The 23,822-nt window shown below is 44.9% G+C and overlaps 1 protein-coding gene across 1 annotated transcript in view; it reads left to right on the top strand.

The window, feature by feature from the left end:
- LGMN (legumain) overlaps positions 1 to 16,092 on the top strand; it is a 38,039-nt gene extending 21,947 nt beyond the window's left edge. The window contains exons 4-14 of the mRNA XM_090033898.1: positions 1,577 to 1,658; positions 4,526 to 4,611; positions 6,656 to 6,731; positions 7,258 to 7,320; positions 8,324 to 8,390; positions 9,997 to 10,115; positions 10,800 to 10,889; positions 12,671 to 12,868; positions 13,404 to 13,574; positions 14,893 to 14,960; positions 15,283 to 16,092. Of these exons, the coding sequence (XP_089890024.1) occupies positions 1,577 to 1,658; positions 4,526 to 4,611; positions 6,656 to 6,731; positions 7,258 to 7,320; positions 8,324 to 8,390; positions 9,997 to 10,115; positions 10,800 to 10,889; positions 12,671 to 12,868; positions 13,404 to 13,574; positions 14,893 to 14,960; positions 15,283 to 15,325 (1,063 nt within the window). The 3' untranslated portion in view covers positions 15,326 to 16,092. The remainder of the gene's footprint in view (positions 1 to 1,576; positions 1,659 to 4,525; positions 4,612 to 6,655; positions 6,732 to 7,257; positions 7,321 to 8,323; positions 8,391 to 9,996; positions 10,116 to 10,799; positions 10,890 to 12,670; positions 12,869 to 13,403; positions 13,575 to 14,892; positions 14,961 to 15,282) is intronic.
- Positions 16,093 to 23,822: the final 7,730 nt, after the last annotated feature.

Genomic DNA, 23,822 nt, shown 5'->3' with positions numbered 1-23,822 from the left:
TCTCCACCCTGCTGCCCTTCCCCCAGGGCCTCTGGTCCAGCGGGCGGGACATGGTGTGGCAAGGCAGAGCAGAGCAGTGAACTGGGCTGGGAAGTTCCTTGCTGCTGTGAGCCCTGTGTCACCATGTGCATGGTCATTGTGCCTCCTGCCTGACAGCCCTCCTCCCACTCCCCCCAGCCCCTTGCAGGCTGGAACTGTCAGCCTGCAGAGAGTTCTTTGCAAAAGGGCAAAATCTATGTGTTCCTCTGTTAAAATAAGAAATCTACATTTTCCTTGGGTAAAGAGGGAAATCCATGTTTTTCCATGGAAAACAGAAAAGCCAGATCCCTGATCATCAGTAATCTCTCTGTGCATGCAGAATCTCAACAGGAGGAACCCCCAAGAACTTTAGAATATAGCAACCATTTCATCCATCACTGAAACAATGTCACTTTGAGACTTGGCTTCCTAAACTTTAAGGCAAATGTTTTATCTTAACTATGGCACCATAAATCCAGAACTTCTTGGTAAATTTTGCATATTGTGGCATAAATAAGCACTCTTCATTTTTGTTATGCCTAACACCATCTTATATAACACTTAAGACATAAACATACTGTTATGGTACGGCCTTCCCAGGGATGGCCATGACGTCCCTAGGGGCCCGTGACCATGCCGGCTCTGCCTATGGGCACCTACTAATTTCTCCTGCTAGCCTCAGCCTTGGGGCTTATATGTACCCAGGGCCCTGACTTCTTCTGGTCACCTGACCGGGTGCAGGCTAATGCCCTCATTAGCCTGCTGCCACTGCAGCCTGCACCTGTGGGGGTTCTGCTTGGCTCCTAGGGGCCTCTCTCTAGGCACTTTCTGTCCTTAAAGGAGCAGGCACACCTTAGTGCCCTGAGACGCATCTTAGGAGTGTGACTGTTTTTCAGTTCAGTATGCTGTATGTATGAATTTAAAACACAGCCTGTTTAATTCCCAAAACAAACCTTTCATAGATTCAGATTCCCATGCATCATCCCTGGGGGGATGTGTGTATGCTATTGTATGTTTGGCCACAGAGCTGCATGTAGTTTTATAGCCCTTTAGTCTAAACTGACTGCAGTCCTCAGCTTTGTTCCCAGAAAATGTTTTGCACAGTGATAGTCACCCCACAGTCAGCTCAGATTAGATTAGACAGACTAATGGTGACAGTTGACTGCTGACTATTGCCAGTTAATATTTTGCTATCAATGACTGCAGGACATCATGTGCACAGCAAATGTATCAGCTGAAGTGCAGAAGAGAATACGGCTGCTAATGGCAGAAACAAATAGGGGTGAAAACATAAGGGTTTTTTGCTACACCCTCAAAATAACTTATCTGACCACGTGGCTCAGAATACTATAGCTGAGTATATGTAACTGACTGAGGCACAAAGGTTTCCACATGACTACAAGATCATTTACCAAGAGTTGATGCATTTCAGTATAAATACATGCAAATATTTGGGCTTAGTCAGTCTGATATGTCTTTTTTAATGCTTTTCTAGTTAATGTGCTGGTATTTTGTGATGTGAGTTGTTCTCAATCTTTATATCCAATTTAACTTTCAGAAATCCAACCAAAGGCATTATCATCAATAGACCCAATGGCACAGATGTGTACAAAGGAGTGCTAAAGGACTACACAAAAGAGGTAGGATTGAAGTAGCCTCTATCATTCCCTATTGTATATGACGGTTAGCATCACTCACTGCTCGAGGTAAACTTTTCACTCCCAGCCTTAATCATCACTCACAGAGGATTAAGGCTCTTGTTGATACTTCGGAGTACTCCAACATATTTACCTGAACAGCTTGCCTGGCCAGTGCTAAGATGGTGAATAAGGATGATTTGAAATGGAACGGATCTTTGATAATAGGCTTTTACATTAGTTTTGTACTGCATCCAGACTAAAGTAAAGGGAAATCTTGCATCTAAAACAGGTTTAACTACATGACTAAGTACATGAAAGTATTGAATATGTACTGATTCATTTGTAGGTTCAGTTTATGAAATAATCACTTGGTGATTTTATAGTTTAGCATCCCTTTGCGTAGGCAAAAGTTTCCAATAAACTGAAGGTAGCCTGAAAGGTCTAGGTATATAGCCAGAAAGATAACTGTAAAAGAACACTTAATCAGTTCAGGCACTCATCTAAGTGCTTGTTTTCTAAAATAACCATTGGAACTAATCAGTGACATCTCAAAGGCATTCCTAAGTTGGTTAAAATAATTACGCTATTTCACGGAAGCTGGAAACAGTTGTTGCATTTATCCTTGCGCAAGTCCCTGAACAAAAATATCCCAGGATTAGCATTTACACACATTGCCTTGTTAATCGGGGTTTGGTGAGTGGCTGAATGCACTGCTGCTTTTCATTCATTGATTCAATGATGCAATCCCAGGATAACTGTTCAGACACACTTTGCGGTGTTTTGGAATAATGTGTTATTCTTATTCCGTGAAGTTTTTCTAGGATGTATCCCAGGACAGCGGACATGGACATCTGAATGATTGCATTTGGGCTTTGTACTTGTATAACTGGAAATCAGAAGGAGTCTCCCCTTGCCTTCAGAGACATTTAGAAATAAGTGATATCATGAAACCTGTCTTAAGGGACTGAAAAATGTCCATCTCTTCACCAAAAAGGAGCAAATGTGCTCCATACAGTCTATGATACTTTTAGGTAGATTGCCTACTAACACTGTCCACTAGTAAATGTTTCACTATATTTCACATGTGCATTGACTACAGCATTTTCCCACACTTGCTGCTCTGTTTTCCAGGAGCAGATGTGATTTCACATTACAGTGAGGGGCCATAGGATGTAAGGGCTCATTTATATTGGGAAGTTTAACTGGTATAAGTGAAGATATGCATTTCAAACCATAAATGCACCTACTAAATGATCCTTGGGGTCCCTTCTAACCTGTGATTTTTATAACCAGTATAATTTCTTGCCTAGCTGCTTGTTTCGGTGTAAGAATGCTTCTGGAAATGTTTAAGGCTGTGGGCACAAAAAAAAAAGATAATGCAAGGGAAGTGGTGGATGGGAATTTCGTTATTCAGTACCTGTTTGACAGTAAGGCCCCTGGCATACATTACACTTAAGACGTGATTAACCAGTGCATCATGTCCTAAGCAGTAAGCTAGCCTTATCTTCATTCAATTAAACAACTGTTCACCAGGGCGCCCTGGAGGAAAACTAGAAGCAATGTCCACAAACACCTGGAAGATAGTTTCAGGCTGAACATGAGGCAAAACTTCTTCACAACTAGGGCGTCCAGACTATGGAACAAGCTCCCCCCAGAGGTGGTGCAGTCACCTATCCTAGAGGTCTTCAACAGAATACTGGATGGTCACCTGGCTCCAGATGTCTTTCCTACTCATGCAGAGGGCTGGACCTGATGATCCTTTGCAGTCCCTTCTAGCCCTATGGTTCTATGAAAATGGTGTGATAAAACAGGGAATAAGCCACAAAACTTTGTAGCTGGCTCTTATCACTTCTTACATTGAACATGTGGCCAACACTGATCAGCTGTTTGGTGCTCCTGGCCTTGGGAGTGCACCAGAGTGAAGTGCTCCAATTTGCTCCCAATGGCTGGGAGTGCTGATCAGCTGACTGGCATTACAGGTCGCTAGAGCACACTGGGCACCCAGCATGTCTCTTGCCGGTACAGGGGCTGCCCCTGCACTGGCAAAAGGACATGATTAAGATCTGATCTGCAAGTCCAACAATCATGCTTCCTGGCACACACGTTTAGCATGGCAGGAAGCCTGATTGTTGGGATCAGGGGTCAGATCCCAACATGCCTTTAACTGAATGTCTGTTGGAAACTTAACTGTCTGCATGCATGTGTTTTCCCTGCCAGAAGTGAAACCTACCATGGTGTAGCTTACCCCTCAGGCATTCCTCTGCATTAAAACATTTGTGAATTCTCTTTCACAGACGCCTTCTATCTAGATGGCTACATGCAGTTTAATACTATAGTATATTTCTTAGATTTCATAGACATTAGGGCTAGAAGGGACCTTGGAAGATCATCGAGTCCAACCCCCTGCCTGAGGGGCAGGAAGTCAGGTGGGGTCATAGGATCCCAGCAAGATAAGCATCTAATTTGCTCTTGAAGGCATTCAATGTAGGTGCTTGAACCACCTCCAATGGCAGGCTGTTCCAGACTTTGGGGGCTTGGACAGTAAAGAAATTCTTCCTTATGTCCGGCCTGAAACAGTCTTGCAGTAGTTTATAACTGTTCGACCACGTCATCCCTTGGGGCACTCTGGTGAACAAACGTTCCCCCAGATACTGGTGGTCACCCCTGATAAACTTATAGGTGGCCATCAGGTCACCCCTGAGCCTGTGCTTTTCCAGGCTAAAGAGCCTCATGGCTCTCAGCCTGTCTTCGTAAGGTCTGTTTTCCTGACCTCTGATCATGTGCGTGGCTCTTCTCTGGACTCTCTCAAGCTTCTCCGCATCCTTTTTGAATTCAGTAATTTATTTGAAAACTCTCTTGATCTATAGGATGTTACTCCAAAACATTTCCTTGCTGTTCTGAGAGGTGATGCTGAAGCAGTGAAGGGCAAAGGATCAGGAAGAGTATTAAAAAGGTAACAGATAAGATGGGTTATGGGTGGACACTTCTGCTACCATTCAGCAAAGCTGGACTTCAAGTGCAATCTAAGTCTAAGCATTTTTCCCATATAATATATCCAGAGGGGTGGTCAGTGACAGTTCCAAATCACTTGATTTAGAGATGTGACCGTTCTTTTTTGGTAATCTCACACCAAATAGTGGCTCTTTATATCTGACCAGTACCAAATACTATATAGATTTTGATACAAGTGTCCATTGTGAAAGACAGTTTTGCCATTAGGGACACAATGGTGAAGAGAGGGGAAGTCTGGAACTACTGCTTGGTGGAAGAAGAGGGAAGAAGTTGGGTCATGTTTAGATTGGCCATTTGTAGTCATTTGGAAGGTCATCCTGCATAGCTGAAGTGTAAAATGATACACATAAATACACGTGGTACAAAGTACTTTGCACTTATTTTAAACGAGCACATGACCAAATTGCTTCTTTCTATTAGCAAACAAAAATGGAGGTACATACACATGTACTTATACTTGTGCACTTCCCAGTCTGCCCTTTTACCCTGCAGCCAAGGATAAGGGAGTACTTGGTATTGGTAATCCCAAGATTCGCTGCTACTCTGCAAAACTACATGGGTTCAGAACTACATAAGACATTGGTGCTTAAAGTGAGGCTTAGATGGAATTTAAGCACCAAAATAAAAGAACAGGATGATCTGTGGTATCATTGCCTAACCCTCTCTTGAAAGGCCATTGACAAGTATGTACATAGTAGGAAACTTACTTAGGTTGGTAGAGTGCTGGTACTGTGCATATGCAGAATTGCTACCACCTGGGCCATGTTGAGCATCTTGGCACACATCTCTTGCCTAAGCCCAATCAGGATTTATCACCTACGTGCCTCGTCCAGTAGGCACATGCAGACTGTACCCTGCACAGACTGACAACATGGAGTAAAATACACAACACAGAGCTGGAGGAGGAGGAGATGGGAGTGATAAGTTTTTGTATAATAGCTCAGTGATTAGAGCACTCTCCAGGAAGTGTGTTACCTTGATGCTAAACCCTTCTTACCCTGAGAGGGTGCAAACCCACATCTCCTAACTTCTATAAGAGTGCCTTAATCACTAGGCTATCAGCTGTTCGGGGGCGGGGGGGCCCTTACTTGTCTGAATAAAACAGTGCCACTGTGTAGATTCATGGAACCAGAGAACATGAAAAAGCATATTTTTGTAGCCCTGTAATGTGTTCTGCATGAAACAGCTATTGAATAAAATGCATAAAACAAAGTCCCTTTGTGGATTAGCCCTTAGTGCTTAACTGTACTTGCCATCATGGAGACTTGCTAAGTTGCCATTTGGACTGGAGCATTATGAACTTCTGCAAGCTGTACAGGTCCTTTTTAGTACCCAACACTCAAAGACTTTCAGAACTGAGCTAAGTACAAATCTAGCATAATGGCTAAATTCACATGCAGATCAGTTCTTAATGGAGCAATAGTCTGATCCGGGTTGGGCTAGTTATGGCCACACACGTCAACTTAGTCTTTATATAAGTATGTATACTCTAAGAGGCATAAAAGTGAAAATGAATCTTTAGAATTTACCTGTTGCTGTCATTGATCTATCAGTTATAACTGAGTTAACAAGGACCTCCCAAACCAGACTCTGCGGCTGGTTTATGATATAGTTTCATAGAATGGTATACCAGATGCATCAGAGGATGAAGGAAAACTAATATCATGAATGCCTCCACTTAAAGTGCTGTAAAGCACACACAAACTACTAAATATAGCAGTCAGTTTAAAACCTGAAACCTGGTATAAAGCCACTTGTTTTAACATGTTTATTACTAAGGACAGTTGTCTCCCTATTTGCATTCTTTGTTTCTTATAAATTGGTAGTATATTTGAGACAAAAATATCTGATGCATGAAACCATATTCAGTCAGGTTTATCGTCAATTACTGGTATGTATCTGTCCTGTGATAGGTGTTTATTTATGCAAAAAAACCTAAAAAGGAAATAGCAGAAAGCCAATTATTTCTGATTTTCTATTGACAGTGGTCCTAAGGATCATGTGTTTGTTTATTTCACTGACCATGGAGCACCTGGGCTGCTGGCTTTTCCTAATGATGATGTGAGCATTATTTGAACATTTAAAGTTATTACAAAAAAGTATATATTTCTGTTTATCTGAGTTTCTTGACACATTGTGTTTCTTGGAAAAAATATAAAAGGTCATATTCTGATCGTCTGATTTACATTAGTGTATGAAACTTAGGATTTGGTGTTTGAGCGCTGTGGTCCAAACAAATTACTTAATTGGTGTGTATGTGATTCCATGACTTAGATATTTAGTGCATCATCTGAATTTTTGAGGATTATTTATTTCACCCTTGTTTCTGAGAGAGACAAAACGTTAGATAAAAATGGGTAACTTTTAGCCTTAAATTTGGAATCGATCACCACAACTTAAAGTAGACCTTTTATTGTGGGGTTTTGTACTCTTGTAGACTCTACACTGAAAACAACAATAATGCCATGTAGATAGAAGTAGTAATATTTATTCATATTAAACAGCCATCGGTTATTACAATAAAGTGAGTTCTTCTGTTATTTATTTTGCCAGAGACATTATTAATACACTTTTACTTATTTTTCAGCTCCATGTAAAAGACTTGAATAAGACCATTCATTACATGTACCGTCACAAGAAATACCAAAAGGTAATGAAGTTTTATCAGAAGTTGTGAGCTTAATAGGGCAACTAAGGCAGAGGAAGTATGTTTGTGCGCCCTTTAGCTGCACTTCCAATAATTGTTTAAACCAGCTTTTTCTGGAAGTGTGAGACATACCCCCTGGGAGGTGCCTGGAAGGGGGTTGGTGAGTGCGCATGAATCGCAGCTGATGATGGCCACTAATTACCAGTCAGTGGTGAACTGTAAACCCGCAAAAGTTAGTTTAAACACTAAAGTAGTTAGAGAAGAATGTTTTGGATGTTTTGAATGTTAGAGGATGAAAGTTTTGGATCAGCATTTAGACCTTAGTGCAGTCATCTGACACCAATATAATTTGATCTCCTCTGAGGGAAAACAGCCTAGACTACTAGCTCACCACCAGTACAGCACACCTTCCTGTGCTTTGTTCACTTCATGCTGTATGCTTTATTACAGGAAGCTTGGGGTTTTTGAGCAATTATAGCAATAAAATGTAAAAACAGTTTAGCTGAGGTCACAAGGTCACTAAAGTACCTTATGTACCAGTTTCAGCACAAAGGTATTTTGAGTATAGAAATCTAATCCAAAAAATATATGTTTGCTTTAAAAAAATAAAAACTCCTAACATATTACTGATTACTTCAGAGAGCTGTAGCTGGTTGCATTCAGAAATGTGTAAGTGGTGACCTATCACAAAAATATTAAGGCTATAAACAGTTCAAATGCATTCATTTTTTGTACATAAAAAGACTAACCAACCACTTAACTTTACAAACAGATACCTGTAAAATCTTTGCAGGATGGTTAGAAGCCTAAGCAGTGCCATTTCTTTCCACATACACTTCTTGTGGTTTTTCAAAACAGAAGAGGAATTTTATTCACTCTTTTGTAGACCTATATGTAGTTTCAGCAGGGTATCAGTAAGTACAGAGTAATTACAGCTTAAAAGCAACTGAAGCTCTTTTCTGCCTTTCCCAGTGTTTTTTCCAAAAATGTCTGACTTATTCTATAGATGGTGTTTTATATTGAAGCATGTGAATCTGGATCAATGATGAACCATTTGCCTGATGATGTCAATGGTAAGCAGTCAATATTATTTTTTTCAATATGGCCAGGACTGCCAGTTATAAATGTGCTATGTCACAAATGGACTGGAAGTCTGAAAGGTACTGTCATTCAGTAATTTACTGAGACTTGAGTAGGCCAAGTAGCCAATGTATGGCAAATTTCATTTTTTGGACATTTGGTTTTGTCCCTGATCAGATGTAAATAAAAAGTTTAGAGAGGTTTTCAGCAAATCTCAAACTTCAAGAAAAGCTTATTTAAGAAATAACAGGGCTAGGCTGTGTTCTATCTGTTAGTGTACTTAGGCATCTAAGTGCAATTCTATTCTACCATATTCAAGTCCTGAAAATTCATTCATGCATCTACTTTTGTAACATACTGTCTTCTGACTCTTAAGACAGTCACAGAAAAGCAGCATAGAGGAAGAGGACCTACTCTTTTTTTGCATTAACTTTTTCAGGGACTCAGGGTAGAAAAGTGATCGTATTAGGCACCTAAACCTACCTGCCTAATTGGTGGAAAGCAATCTACGAAGCGTCTCTACGAAGAAATAGTTCCCAGGCACTGCAGTTGATCAGTTAAATACATGTTCTTGTAAGTTGCACCACTGCTAATAAAAACAGCAGTTTCAACAAGCAGTTCTTGGCTTCCAGGATCTGTGGCTCTGAGTAGACATAGGACACTGACCGTAAGCCATATACAGTGTGGGCCCATCCTAGCTCAATAGTTTGGAGACTGCAACTCCTGAGCCCTAACCCTAGTCAGGGCTCTCAGGCTCCCTGGCAGAGAGCAAGCAACTGGTTAGACCCAAGATTTCCAAGGCTTTTAGACTGCATGGGAAAGAGCTTGAACATTCTTGCCTGCATCTTGGCTATGGAGCTGTAAATCTGAAACAGGGTCCATGGTTCAAGGGTAAATTTGCCTAGTGCATTGCCTTAAAATGACTAAATACTCAATTCCAAAATGATTGCTTCCCTCCCCACCCCCCATTCAATATGGGGAGAAGGCTTGTCTTGGATTTGAGTGCAAGCCTGGGGAGGGGGATAGGCAGCTGCTATAGCTCCAGGCAGCAGTGTTTGCAGCAGCAGCAGCAGCTCTGACCACAGCCCACCACTGCTGCATGGCCAAACAAGATGTAGAGCAGGGATTGGCAACATTTTGGGGCAAAGTACCAAAAACATCTGCAAACTGTACTTGCAAGATGTTGGTGTGCCAGGAGTAGAGATTAGGGGAGCCATGAGGGGCCCAATTTTTGTTGTGGCAGCACAACCCCAGCTCCTTCCCCACTGTCCACCCAAAAGGTGCATGTGCCAAGCAGAATGCCTTTATGTGCCATGCTCTGGCATGCGTGTTGGGAGTTGCCTACTCCTGAGCTAAAGGGACCATGTGCTCCATGCCCTGGGTTGGAGTGGGGCCAGGGCCAGAGCTGGAGCCATGGTGTAGGGTAAGTGGTAGTGGGAAGCAGCAGGTCAGTGGCTTTTTCAGTGGCACCAAAACTAACTGAACAGAATATTTATCAGGCTCATTGTTTCAATTCAGACCATAATACTTGGTCATGCAGATCAGTACCAAATTAATGGGAAGATGTAAATGAAGGCTGCTATTCCGTTTGTCTTACAGTTTATGCAACTACTGCTGCCAATCCTAAGGAGTCTTCGTATGCATGCTATTATGATGATGAAAGGCAAACTTACTTAGGGGACTGGTACAGTGTCAACTGGATGGAAGATTCTGATGCAGTGAGTTATTTAGATCAGACATTTGGTGCTTCCTTTAATTTTTTTTTCTTTTTTTAATAAAGTTTTTTTTTTATCCTTTAGTTTTTGCACAAGAGTAAAGATTATTTATTCTCATAGGTAGTAATGTGGAATGGGGTGGCTGATGAAAACCTTTCATGACTAGTTTAGTCTTTGTAAGGTTTACACATTTGGGTAATTAGTGTAGTTCAGAAACTTAGACTGCTTGTAATCTTCACCTCAAAAAAGAAGAATAACTATCAGATTTGAAATCACTTAACCTGAATATAACAATTTGATACCATATTAATTGTGAGGATTTTTTAAAACAAGTTGCCAAGTGCAAGGTTTCCTAGTGATCCTTAAATAAGAAACAAAGGCCACTGCTATTCACTGCTGTTGTTTTGGATCGAAGATCCATCAGTCATGAAACACTTCAGGGATTCTTATTCTAGCTCATCTGTGCCCATTTTGCTGAAAGATCACTAATAAAGCAGTTTAATAAGATGCTGCAGACTCCTGTTGTCAGTGCAGAGTCACTAACTTTAAATTAAATCTCCTTTGAGAGTTACAGAAATTCACCTTATTCTCACCCTATGGGAGCTCGCAATGCCCTTCTTTGTCTTCCTTGCAGTTTTAGGACAGCTGAATTTAAATATCTATGATAACATGACCTTCTTCTTGCAGGAGGATCTGAGAAAAGAAACGCTTCATAAGCAGTTTCAGTTAGTGAAGAAACGTACTAACACCAGCCATGTGATGCAATATGGAAACAAAGTGAGTATTCATTTAAGAGGAGTTGGGAGTCAAATATGATTTAGGTATCATGTTTCTCCCCACATACTTCCATCCCTTTAAAATTGCTGGGGTATGAGGATTGAGATCCTGAGGTTCTAAATACATTTCACAAACAAGCCCACTCAGAGCTGGGGAATCACAACTCACCATCTGTATGCAAATCTTTCTTTTACCGCATTCATTCTTCAGCTTGAAGAGAAACTCCTGGTTTCTCCTTCACTCTCATACCCTTCCTTTTACTGCATGATCTACTGTACTTCCTAACTCCCCATGCAAGGGCCAGTAGCCATTTGCTATTCTGCAGCCGCTCCAGCTTGTACATGCATCTTGAGCATGGAGTGACATTCCAGCATTCAGTCTACTCTGTTGTTCTTTGCTGTTGCTTTGAGGCCTAGATGAGAAAGTAGGCTAAAACAACAAGGCAGGGAGGGTAGAATAGTAGTTACAGTAGACCTGACACAGGGCTTTTCCACTAGAGCAGGGGGTCAAAGATACAGTCCGCAGAGCCCTATCATCTGGCCCATGATGCTACCTGTGAGTTTTGGACTGGACCAACATGTCGCATGCAATACAGGCCTAACTGGCTTCATGCACTGCATATGGTGTGAGGGGCTGGTCTGTATGCACTGCACAGTGGGCCAGGAGCAGGGTGCCTGCTGCATGTAGTGCCCACAGCAGACTGGCCCTGTGAACTGGATCCAGTGTATGAGGCTGGTCTGCAGTACAACCCAGCCTACACACCAGCCCCACACCACTCATCTAGCTTGTGGGGCCTAATGAGTTTGATACTCTTGCCCTGGAGGGATTTGACAAGAGGAAATTTGATCCTGGCCGTAAAACAGGAGATTGAGAGTTAGGACACAAGGGGTGCACCCAGACATGGGTGAACACTTGGTTCCCTGGGGACAAGTAGAAGTGGCATACCTTGCGCCGCCGCTGCTTGTCCCTGGGGATCACCCATGCCGCTCATGCTTTGGCGCACAGCAAGTTGCCCTAGGTGGGGTAGGGGAGGCTGGGGCCAGCACTGTGCTGGCCCCAGCAGCCTTACCTGAGGTCTTGAGGGCCATTCAGGGCTGCAGCCATGGTGATTCTGCCTCAGAGCCTGTCTGGCGGTGGAGCACGGCTCTGGGTGGCTCAGCTCTGCTCTTCAGCAGCGTGCGCTGGTCTAGCATGCATTGCTCCTTTTCTTTTCCCTGCAGTTTTTTTGACCCCTGGATATCCACAGAGAAAAAACCTGGTGCAGCACACACTTGGGCAGCGCGCCCTTGCAGCACGGAGAACGCTGGAATGTACGGTATTTGTTGCTGCAAACATGTTTGCAGCACCTCATACCTCATGACCATGTTCATCTGGATGCGCCCAAAGGTTCTCTTTTTGGTTCTTGCACTGACTGAACTGCACATTGCTTCACTTTGCCTTCCCTTAAAAGGGCTGTATACCTGTTCTCAGAGCACTATGAGCTGTATTGAAAATTGCATTAACGTCCTTGGGTGGAAAGTGCTATACATTGGCATGCTATTCATAAATGACATTATACCTCCTATTACACACTATATCAATAGAAGTATCCTTTAAAGCATGTCTAAAATTTAGGTGGTATGACTTTTTGTGTTGGGGAACTCTGAAAATTAGCCATTTTAGTGCAGTTTGGATTTTGTGACACAGCACATTTAGAAAATGAATATGTTTTTGTGGCTATCTAAAACCTGAACATCAACAAAAAATGCTCAGTATCTGCGTGTTTGCTTTTTCATGTGCAGAGCATTTCATCCATGAAACTGATGCAGTTTCAGGGCAGTGGAAAGAAATCTACCCCTATTTCTCTGCCACCCGTGAAACACTATGATCTAACTCCTAGTCCTGATGTGCCTCTTGCAATCATGAAACGGAAACTGATGGCTACTAATGACATGTATGAGGCTAAGAAGATTGCAGAGGAAATGAAAACATACCTAGAGGTAAAATTAAAATTTTGATTGTTCCTAAGACTATTTTAAATTCTGTCATAGGGCCGTAAGTCAGGAGTTGCTCCAATCCTATTGTTGGGCCCAGATTATAACAGAATGCAGCTCTGATCAGTAAGCATTATCTGAGTTTTTCTCCATTATCACTTAAAATCCTGTGATCAACACACAAGGTACTATGGTGGTAACCTCCCAAGTGGGAATATAAATGTCTGAACACAAAAATTAACCTGGTAGGTTTTATTTCCAAGAAATGTATTTGTCCATCTCAAGCCATTTTACAAAGGGAAACTATACTTCAGACTCATTATTTACTTTAGTGCTGCTGAATTATCAGTGCAAGTGTTGAAGGTCAGAGACATTCTTCCTGAGGGATACTATAGAAGACTAGCCGCTGTTTTTTATTTCTTTTTTTGTAAGGAGACCTAATAGGTGGGTTTATTTGGAAGTTGACAATCTGTAACTTTCCCCATCCCCAATTTTCTTTTCATATTTTCTTAAGATTATAAAGAGTCTGTTTTTTGCACAGGCTAAAGAGCTTATTCGGGAATCCATGCGAAAGATCATCTACCTCATCACAGCATCAAATGAGCTTACTGACCAGATTCTGTCAGAGAGGCTGACCCTGAGCAACCATGATTGTTACCAGGCAGCAGTGGACCGCTTCAAAGCCCAGTGTTTCAACTGGCATATTCCTAAGGTTAGCTATAACCCAGTAAAGCTTGTCACCTAGGCAAACATGCTGTTCTTGAATGGTTTTGCAAAACTACATTTTTTATCCACAAGCAAACTGGAGCCTTGAACACCGCTGGAGCTAATCTTTTCTGAAAATGTTACTCACAGTGTTAAAAGCAGGAGGAAAGACCCTCCAATGAGTCATCTACAAGTAACAAGAACATCAAACACATCATTAACATGATGAATATTTACTAGCTTTTATTCACATCTACTCTTCACTAGTAACAGGACGTATTCAATACTGATTTTTAATCACCATGAGGCAGTTTGTTGATATAGTTGATATAGTTTCATTCTTGTTGACTCCATAGGAGTAATTTTTTAGGTTTAGTGCTTCTTCTAGGGTGACATCTAAATACCGCAGTGAAAGGTGAGCAATTCCTTGTGCTAGGCATTGTACAGACAAATTCCAGAGAAATGAGTCCCTCTCCCAATTAGACAATCTTTGTCTTTCTTTGGGAAAAAGTGCTTTCTAACTGAAGCAATGGGAGAGGGACTCATTGCTCATAATCTGAGGGTTAGAAAAGATACAATAAAACAAGCAAGCAGACTAGCTGGGAAGATGAGGCAATGGTAGAATACCTAGAGGCATGAGGTGCAGTGGTTACTACACATTTATTTAGTACTTGTATAAATAAGTTTATACAAGCATATATAAGTACTAAATAAATGCGCAGTAACCCGAGTTACTGCACAGTTGTGCCAGCAAACACCTTTTTTGTGATGCTACTACACAGTAGCCTAATAGTACTATGCAGTAGCATCGCATCACAGTTTTTGCCACGTGATGCTACTGCTCAGTAGTATCATGCTACTGCGCAGTCAGCATCTCATGTAGATGTGGCCAGAGTTCAGCAGAAAAGCAGAAGTCATAGGTTACCACTTGCCTACTTGTTCAGTATTGACAGCCTGCATTTCTTTTGAATAAGAAGCAGGCAGATCACCTGCCATAAAGAGCTTACATTCATTTTAGAGGAACATCCCAGCTGCTGCAGAGGACATGTTGTTCTACATTAGAATGTTGTTAGGATTATAAATCATGAGAGAGTGCAGTGAGATTTGGATTAAAAGAAGGATGGATGCCTGACACTCAGGGATGCCCTCACATTTCATGGAAAAGAACATTTAAAGAATGAAAGAAGGACAAGTTTGGCTGGGTATTAGAATATTCCACCCAGGAACCTTTGGGTGTTAATGTTATCCACAGAGATCTTTAATTTCTATTTAAATGGTGCTGCTGTTTAATTTTGAAATGCTTATTGCTGTTTGTTTAATTTCAGTATGAATATGCGTTGAGACAGCTGTATGCCTTGGTCAATGCATGTGAAGGAGGATATCCCATTGACAGGTAATAAAGCTTGTCACGTACCATGCATGGTCTCATTTATCATTTGAAAAGCAGAAGTTGATAGTAGGAAGTAATATAGTTACTAGCTGCATGTTTTTGCTAGTCTGCCAGTCAAGGCTTTTATAAATAGAATTCCTCATCTACAAGTAGTACAGCTGTTTCTGAAAAGGTGCTTCAAACAAAACCAGTTGTAATTTATATGATCAATTCCAATACCCTGTCAGCATTTGGCACCAGTTTTCGTGTTTAAAATTGTCAGTGGAATAAATCTAAAACTATACAGACAATGGAGTTTTTCTAATTGCTGTTTTCTCTGTTGCAGAATACAGCTGGCCATGGACCTAGCGTGTCTTGGAAACTATTGAAAACAACATTCAAATTCATAATCCTTACTAAGAGCGATAGCCTTTTTGAAACTCTAATAATCAGGACTACAGATATGCATGTAAATGAAGAACAAGGTCAACCACTATAGCAGCTTTCAAACAGCATGGTGGGAGCTGTATCAGACAGCAGTGATCAAGTTAAGCGCATGAAAGTGCTTTTTCCCCTTCACTCTCAATCTGTCTGATAGAACGGTTGATCGACATGAGGCATTTTAGAGGGTTTAGTGCTACAGGCGGGTGTTTTAAATGGACAGAATTTGTTCAAAGTCCAGTGCAAATTAAGAGTTCCTGCATGGACACTATGAGCAATATCTATTGGCAACCCTAACTTTGTTAGCTAAAAAAATGATTTTAACTCATTGTTTTGCCTTTGAAACTTTTGATACTATTACTAAGTAGCTTTTAAACAGTGGGTATTATTAATTAACTTAAGTTTACAATTGGCTATTTGCAAATTGGTTGAAGACTGAAGAAACCAATGTTTGTACTTACAGCTGTAAATCATTAACAGTTTAAAGAAATTAGCAGCACTTGAGAACGATCACATTTGTTGAACTGTGGATGACAAAGGGCTTCAGGGTCAGAAAGCACTGTTTCCCAAAGAAAAACAAAAATTGTCTAATGCTGTAACTTTTAGTACCAGTATCTTGTAAGAAAGCCTGTATGCACATAAATTGCAAAAGATTGAAGAACACTGGAATTATCTGTGAATAAAAAGAACTGAATGTTTCATCAACTTCAAACAATGTAGTGTTCCACAACTTATGTTTTGAAGCAATTTTTTTGTTAAGTAGAGCTTTTCTATGACTTCCCTAAATCCTGTATTTATCTACTACTTACACGATTAAGATGCAGCCATCCTTATCTTCAAATGCATCCCAAACACATTATTGAAGGAGTGAACAGATCACAAGTAACAAGGCACATGTTAAAATTTGTGGTGTTTTACAACAGATTTTAAATCTCCATATCTTAGAACAAAAACCTTCCTTAGTTCTTCATTTTCAGAAAATGTGTTTTTCTGAAGGAAGGTATGGATTAGATTTCATTGCTTTTTCACTCTTCTAGGAAGGGAATGAGTCTGAAGGAAAGTGGGTCATTGTCTGGAGTGTGGTTAGGTACTCTGGGTAACGCCACCCAAAGGCAGCAGTTGCTTGAAAAAACATTTATATAGGGAGGAGTTCACGGCAGGGTGGAGGACACAGTTTCATTGTCAGCTTGTTGCTGCTCCATGAAGGCAGAGGATAAAAGGAAAGAGCCAGATTACACAGTAAGTTTCAGAATGGACATGGTAGAATAAAGTATTTGGTTATTATTTATCATTATTATTGTTATTGTTAATAATAATCAACCTAGGCCTGAAAGATACAAGCCTTTCCCCTTGGGCTGCCTGAAGTTCTGGTTAGATATTTTATAGCTGGTTATTTCTTTAGAGCAAACTTGTTCTAGTGGATAAAGGTCTAAAAATAAGAACACTGAACACCCACAATGAAATGCAAAGATAATAATGATGTTTGACTTCATACAGTAAGATGGGGAAGAAGAGACATACAGACCACACTGTATAAGGCTCCAAGCCTGCAAGCTTTTACATACCCAGAGATGTGGATGTATCCATGGAGGCTTGCTAAAGGTATAGGTGTTCATCTGTGAGATACAGTGCTTGTGCTGTCTCTAATAGTGGAATATTGAAGCCAATAGGTTAATTCCGTTTAAAACAACATTAGAAGACTCCTTCAAAGATCTGTTTAAATGCATACATCTAGCTAGCTAACCTGTGGGTGCAACTCTTACGTTGCATCTACACGAGACACGTCAATGTGCATTACGGGCATGTCTACATGTATGTGCCTTTAATGTACATTTAAAATGGCAAAATTAGGATAATCGCACCTAAATTTGACACATGCGAATGCAGGTGTCAAATTTAGGCGGAGTTTGTTAAAGCACATTAATACATGTGTAAATGTGACCTGGCACTAACTTTAGTGCCAGGTCTTCCAACCACTAGGGGTATATGGTAGGTCTGCAGGGACTTGGCATTAACTTTAATGCCAAGTGCACTAACTTTAGTGCCCAATCCCTGCACATGTAGACACCTGCCAAGTTAAGTGCTTAATGCACCTTAAATTTAGTAGCGTTTAAATGCATATGTAAGCACATCCTTAGCGTCCTCCCCAAAGGCAGTATATTTCCTGGCCTCCTAGAGCCCATGAGTTCAGGGCTCTAGTTATTTCTTTTTCAGTGTTTCCCTTTTGTAAAAATACATTTCCTTTAATGTAAAGCCTGTACATTTAGGGCTTAATTTAGCATGGAGCTGATGCCGTGGCTGTGGAGCCTGGCGCAGCTGTTTGCAGCCTGCCTGCTGTCTGCTGCAGCTGCTGAGAGCCCAGGCTGGCTATAAACAGCTGTGCCGGCAGTGGGGAAGAGGCTGGGGTTGCAGTGCCTTAGGCCACTCCTGCACCATTTGTTCTGATGTGTGCGTGCACCTGCTGGTATGGACCTTATGCCAGAGCCCAGAGCAGATGTTTGCAGCATCCTGGCTGCACCTGGCCCAGGCTCTGAGTAGCTGCTGCCAACCATGGAGCCTGGCCTGCTTGCAGCAGGGCTTGCAGCCACCCAGCTGCCTGCTGGGAGCAGTGCGGGCTTCGTGGCTGGCAGCAGCTGCCTAGAGCCCAGGCTGGTGGTGGTATGCTGAGCAAAATGGCCCCATGCGCCATTCTCGGCACATGTTCCGGGGGTTGCTGACCCCTGGACTAGATGATCTCTTGAGGTCCCTTCCAGCCTTACTTCTCTATGATAGTTATGATAACTAAGTTGCCAAACGGCCTTAACTTATTCAAACTTTTTAAGCTTTATTCCTTGTGTAGAACACTACTGTATTTAGCTAAAGTCAAGCAAAGTGGCTTTTCATGCCTTAAACCCAGGTTGATTCCTCTAGTTCCTCTTCATTCATTACTAGGAAATATCTAGTAAAACTTGTTGGGCATGCTGACAAAGAGGGTAAGACATCCTGGGCATGTCTACACAGGATTCTAAATGTGTAGTAGACTAATTTTACCGTGTATCACAGCAAAAGCTGTGCTAATGCACAGTAGAATTAGCCTACTGCGTATTAGCATCATTAAAAGACCGTGCACTGGCACTACTGCATAGTAGTACTGGTTACTGTGCATTGAGTTAATACCTGTTATTAAAGGTACTAAATTTAATGTGCACTAACAATGGCACACTAATACACATGTAGGTGCGCCCCTTGCTATGCAGTGAGGGAGATGCATGTGAGGCTTGTTCTGGACTCATGCTAATGCCTACCCTTTATCAGCTCAGCAGTAAATTGGCCCCTGTGGAATCAAAGGCAGCCAGTCATGCTGCTAGCCACATCACTCCCTGGTGCATGGTTGCCTGTAGTAACTGGTGTGCCTAAACCTCCAGTGGACTGTTTGTTTCAAATGGATCTTTGACTTTTTGTCTGCAAAGTTGGTGGCAGATGTATCACAGCTGTGGTCTGAACAACTCGTGTCCAGGCTTCCACCTTTGTTAAGAACTTGGACACAATGGCAACTTCTGGCTGTAGGAAATCTACAAGTAATGCAGAAGACTCCTGAGGACCATCTTTTGGCACATTCTTAACAAAATATTTGCATCTTCACAGATAACTCTTTGTGCAGCACTCTTGCAACTCCCTTCATTCTCTAATAATAAAAAACAAAAAAAAAATGTCACCTGGGCACTGATGCATTGTTCCACTCTTCAATGTTGTCTGTTGTGAGCTTGGTTCAAACCTAGATAGGCTAACATGTACTGTTGCACCCATCAGGCCTGAACAGCTTCCAAATTAGTGCGTCTACTTGTGCACATTAATACAATGCACTAAACTCTGGCAGTAAGCATGCCAGAGTTTATTACTCCTGAGTGCTGCATTTACATGTGTGCTTGGGACCACAGCACATTGGGCTGTGTCAAAGCAACCCTGACTGGAGCTGCTCTGCCCCAGTTCAGTGTGCTGCAGAAGGGCTGGCTGGGGCATGAGGGTGCTCCAATGTGGGGCTAGCCAGCAGGCAGTCCCCACATTGAATCACCGTCATGTAGCCAGCCACATCAGTATCTACACGTGCATTGTTGCATACAAAAAAACTCCACGGCAGGATAATACTTGTATTTACAAGTACTACCCCGCTGCAGAGTTCGTTAGTTTACTCCAGCCTAATAGCAAAGCTGAGTAGTCTACCTTGCAGTAAGCACCACCTCTGGTTGTGTCCAACATCTCTGTACATAATCCCATTTAAATCAGAAGACTTGCAGACCACACTTCTCCTGTCACTGCCCCTGGCCTGAGTGGCATTGGGCAGCGAGAGGAAAAGAATGACAAAAGTCTTTGCTTTGTATACCCCAATTAGGGCCAGGCAAAATTTCATCCTTTGTTTTCAACAGAGTTCACAGGTTTTTTTTGCCTCCCTATCACCAAGGACACCTTGTGTCCTAAGGAGGCAGGAATCAGATATCTGTCACTCCAGTGCACTGGGCAGAGAAGCTGTTTGGTTTCAAAAGGTGCATCTACACCAGAAGCTTTGCTGTGCTTTAGACTAATCTAGCATGCAGTAAAGTGTCACCATCCCCATGTGTGCGGCACTTACCACACATTTCATTAGTCTAATGTGCCATTTGCTAGTACTGTCACATGCAAGTACTAGATAAGTGGTGCATTAACTAATGCACAGGAGCGCACATGTAGATGCTGATGTTGGGCACAAACTGCACTTGGTCAGCCACACCAGCAGGGAGCCAGCTCCCTGCTTGGGGCAGAGCCATGTGTCTAGCTGTTTCTCCAGACCCGTTCGCTGTCCCAAGCTGGCCTCCAGACCCTGGAGCCCGTGTCAGCTGCTGCTTGCCCCAGGAATCATGTCTTACCAGTGTGGACACAGGTCAGCCAGAGCAGCCCTGCAGACCCTAGCTCTGCCCCCCAGAGCATGTGCCAGCAGCTGCCTGGTCCTTGGGCTCCATGCACCTCCAGTGTGGGCATGTTCTGGCTGCCGAAGCCCCGTCTCTGCCCCCCGGGATTCCACGTGGGCACAGTCTGCCTCCCAGGCACCATGGCCCACCTCAGCGGGCATGTGTCAGATGACACTGGCACCTGCAACCCCATCCTGATCCCCCCCAATGCCCCTAGCAGCAGCTGCCATGGCAGCCTCCCCAATGCCAGAGACAGCGCCCTGGGGCCCAAACAGGATGAAGCAGGAGACCATGGACTTCATCATGATGTGGGGTGACATGAAGGTCCAGTGGCAGTTCAGCTAGGCTACCAGGTCAAACAAGCTATTCTACGTGGCCATGTTGAACTGCAGGATGTGGCCACCAGCGCTCTGGTTGCCAGTGCCACATAGAAGTCAAGGCCCGGGGGGTGGGGGGCAGTGCATCCAAGTCACGGACCAAAATCGTCGGTCCACAGCTGCCCACAGGTCTGTGCTCTTCATGTAGCAGTTGGACTGGATCCGGGGACCAAGGAAGGCTTGCCACATGTACTACAGCACAGGTGGGCTGCTGGAGCCTGCGCCATGTCCCGGTGTAGAGGAGGACTCAGCGGGGCAGGGCCCCTCAGGGGACCAGCACCAGTTCCCAGCATGCTCCCTAGCTGCAACCTCACCTGGTAGCTTGGGCATCCCAGGCCAGCACCTGCCAACTCTGGCAGTGCACCCCAGGGCAGGGATGGCCCCAGCAGCAAGGGGCCCTGGAGCGGGGCACTGTGCCTCCCCATCCCGGGGTACCGCAGGCAGCCGGACCACACCACAGACTGAGTCTGCCCACTGGGAGCGCCTACCGCACCCATCCGGTAATCCCCACGCAGGGAGGAAGGCTGGGGGTAGTGGGCACCATGGCCACCCATGCCCACACCAGCTCACCCACCTGCCCTCAGGCTGCATGCCTGGAGCCACAGGCCCCACTTGGGGGGGGGGGTGGACCTCCCCTTCACCCTTGCTGGCTGAGCTCCCTCCCACCAGAGTTTTCCCTCACAACACACAGGGAGGCAGGAGGCAGTTCAGCAGCCTCTCAGCTAGGCAGCCAGGGGCCTGTCACATTGCTGGCAGCAGTGATCTCCTCGGCTGTGGGGGTCAGGCACTCATAGAGGAGGCAGAGATATCCCCTCCAGGTGGCAGTACACATTGTGGGGAAATGTAGGCTTGCCTGGGGCACTGTTGAAGCTCAGGGCCCCATGCCAGGTTCTCGGCTGCACCCAGGGAACCATGGCAATCAGAGGCAGCAGGCTGTAGTAGATCAGGGATTCAAGCAGCTTGTTGTGCCCAGGTGACTGTGAACAGGGGCACACTCGGGGCACAGCCCACGCATGGTAGGAGCCCTGGCCCAGGGCACCTCTCCGGAGAGGGCTGCCAGGAGGAGGGAGGGGGCCTCAGCAACTCTGTGTCCCAGCCAAGTGGGATCCCCTCATCCCCAGAACCCAGGCACCATGAGTGGCATGGGAGCAAACTGCCTGGCCTGTAGGGAGGAGAAGGGGTGAGGGGAGTTGGTTCAGAGCAAGCCTGGCAGCTGGCAGGGGATGGGGATGGGGAAAGCAGGCTGCCTGTGGCAGGGGATGGGGATGGGGATGGGGATGGGGATGGGGATGGGGAAAGCAGGCTGCCTGTGGCAGGGGATGGGGAAAGCAGCCCCTGTAGAAGCAGGGAAGGAAGGCTCAACCAGCAGCTGCCTGTGTAAGAGCCCACCCAGCCAACTTACCATGGACCCTGGGCACCTGTGGGCACATGACCCCTGAACTGAGGCCAGAAGGTGCAGTACAGTGCATGTTATCTCTGAAATGTCGCAAACTCTCATAAAAAGCCTCTGTGTCCTTGCTGTGCAGGTCCAGCAGCTGCACAAGGGGGAGACCCACCAGCCACGGGTGAAGATGCAGCTGCAAGGATGCTGCCACCATTGACCAGTGTCCACCACATGTGCTACCTCTACCAATGGCGCACCCAGGACAGCATCCTGCTGCTGGACCAGGTGGTCACTGTGCTGGATGAGAAGCTTGTGGACTCTTGGGCCTGGTGAGCCCAGAACCAGGTGAGGGAGCAGGAGAGGGACCAGGCATACCTTTCCCTTGAGGAGAGGCTTACTGCCTTCCTGGAGAGGCTGGGTGAGGCCCAGGACCAGCAGGGCATCATGGTGGCCCAGGTGGTGGTGGTGGTAACAGATGAGGATCACCAGATTCTCAACACCGTCCTGGCCCTGGCTGTCAGCTTTGTGCCACCCAATGCCTTGCCAGCTGCAGCCCAGTGGCCCCTGGCAGCCAGCTGGAGCCCAGCTTCAAGCCCCCAGTGGGCTTGGGAGGTGGTGGAGTGCCGCTTGCACTGGCCAGGGCCCTCTACCCCCGCTCCTGAACCTGGCCCCTCGGTGGTATGGCCGCTCACCCTGCCTCCATGAATCCCTTGAGCAAGGCACATGGGCCCTGCTAGTCCTGACCCCACGGAGGAGGGGAAGTGGGCTGAGTGGGCTGGACAGCACCGACCCTGGCCCCCAGGTCAGCCCCCCAGCTACCCGGGCTCATTGTGGCATCTGCACCTGTGGGTGTTACCAAAAGCTTGGGTGCCTCTGGATCTGCACCATAGGTCAGAAGCTCCCCCCTAACAATTGTCAGTGCACTACTGTGGGGGGGAGGGGGGGTTGAGGAGGGTGTTGTTCAAAAGTTCCTTGTGCACATGGTGCCCTGGCCCCTGCTGCTGGATGTGCAGCGCACCCAAGGCCTTGTCAGGAGGGATAACATGGGACAGACATGTTGGTGTTGCTGCCACATCTGGTGCTCCTGGTGCTAGGCATCCTCTTCCTGCCATGCCTCCCCTGCCCAGGATAGCCTTCCTGGAAATCCCCTTGCCCACCCTGAACAGGTGGCTGATATAGCGCAGGCTAGTGGGTGTAGCAAGCTTTAGGAGGGTGATGGCCTCCTGGGTCTCCAAGGGGAGGGGTGGGCACATGGTAGTATGCTGGCTCACATTTGTGAGAGCCCGGCAGGACAAATTATGCTGAGGGGAAACCAGCAGGGGTTCGTGGCAGGCAGATCGTGCCTGACCAATCGAGTCTCTTTTTATGGCCAGGTCACAAAATGCCTCGACGCGGGAGGAGGGGTGGATGTCGTATACTTGGACTTCAGGAAGGCCTTTGATACGGTATCCCACCCCATACTGGTGAACAAGTTAAGGGGCTGTGACTTGGATGACTGCACAGTCCGGTGGGTGGAGAATTGGCTGGAGGGTCGCACCCAGAGAGTCGTGGTGGATGGGTCGGTTTCAACCTGGAAGAGTGTGGGCAGTGGGGTCCCGCAGGGCTCGGTGCTTGGACCGATACTCTTTCATGTCTTCATCAGCGACTTGGACGAGGGGGTGAAATGTACTCTGTCCAAGTCTGCAGATGACACTAAGCTATGGGGCGAAGTGGACAAGCCGGAGGGCAGGGAACAGCTGCAAGCAGACCTGGACAGGTTAGA

This window comes from Crocodylus siamensis, chromosome 2 (assembly GCF_052110815.1).
Source record: "Crocodylus siamensis isolate JL-2025a chromosome 2, ASM5211081v1, whole genome shotgun sequence".
NCBI lineage: Eukaryota > Metazoa > Chordata > Crocodylia > Crocodylidae > Crocodylus > Crocodylus siamensis.
Note: the sequence above shows the minus strand (reverse complement) of the source record. Positions and strands in the feature narration are given on the sequence as shown.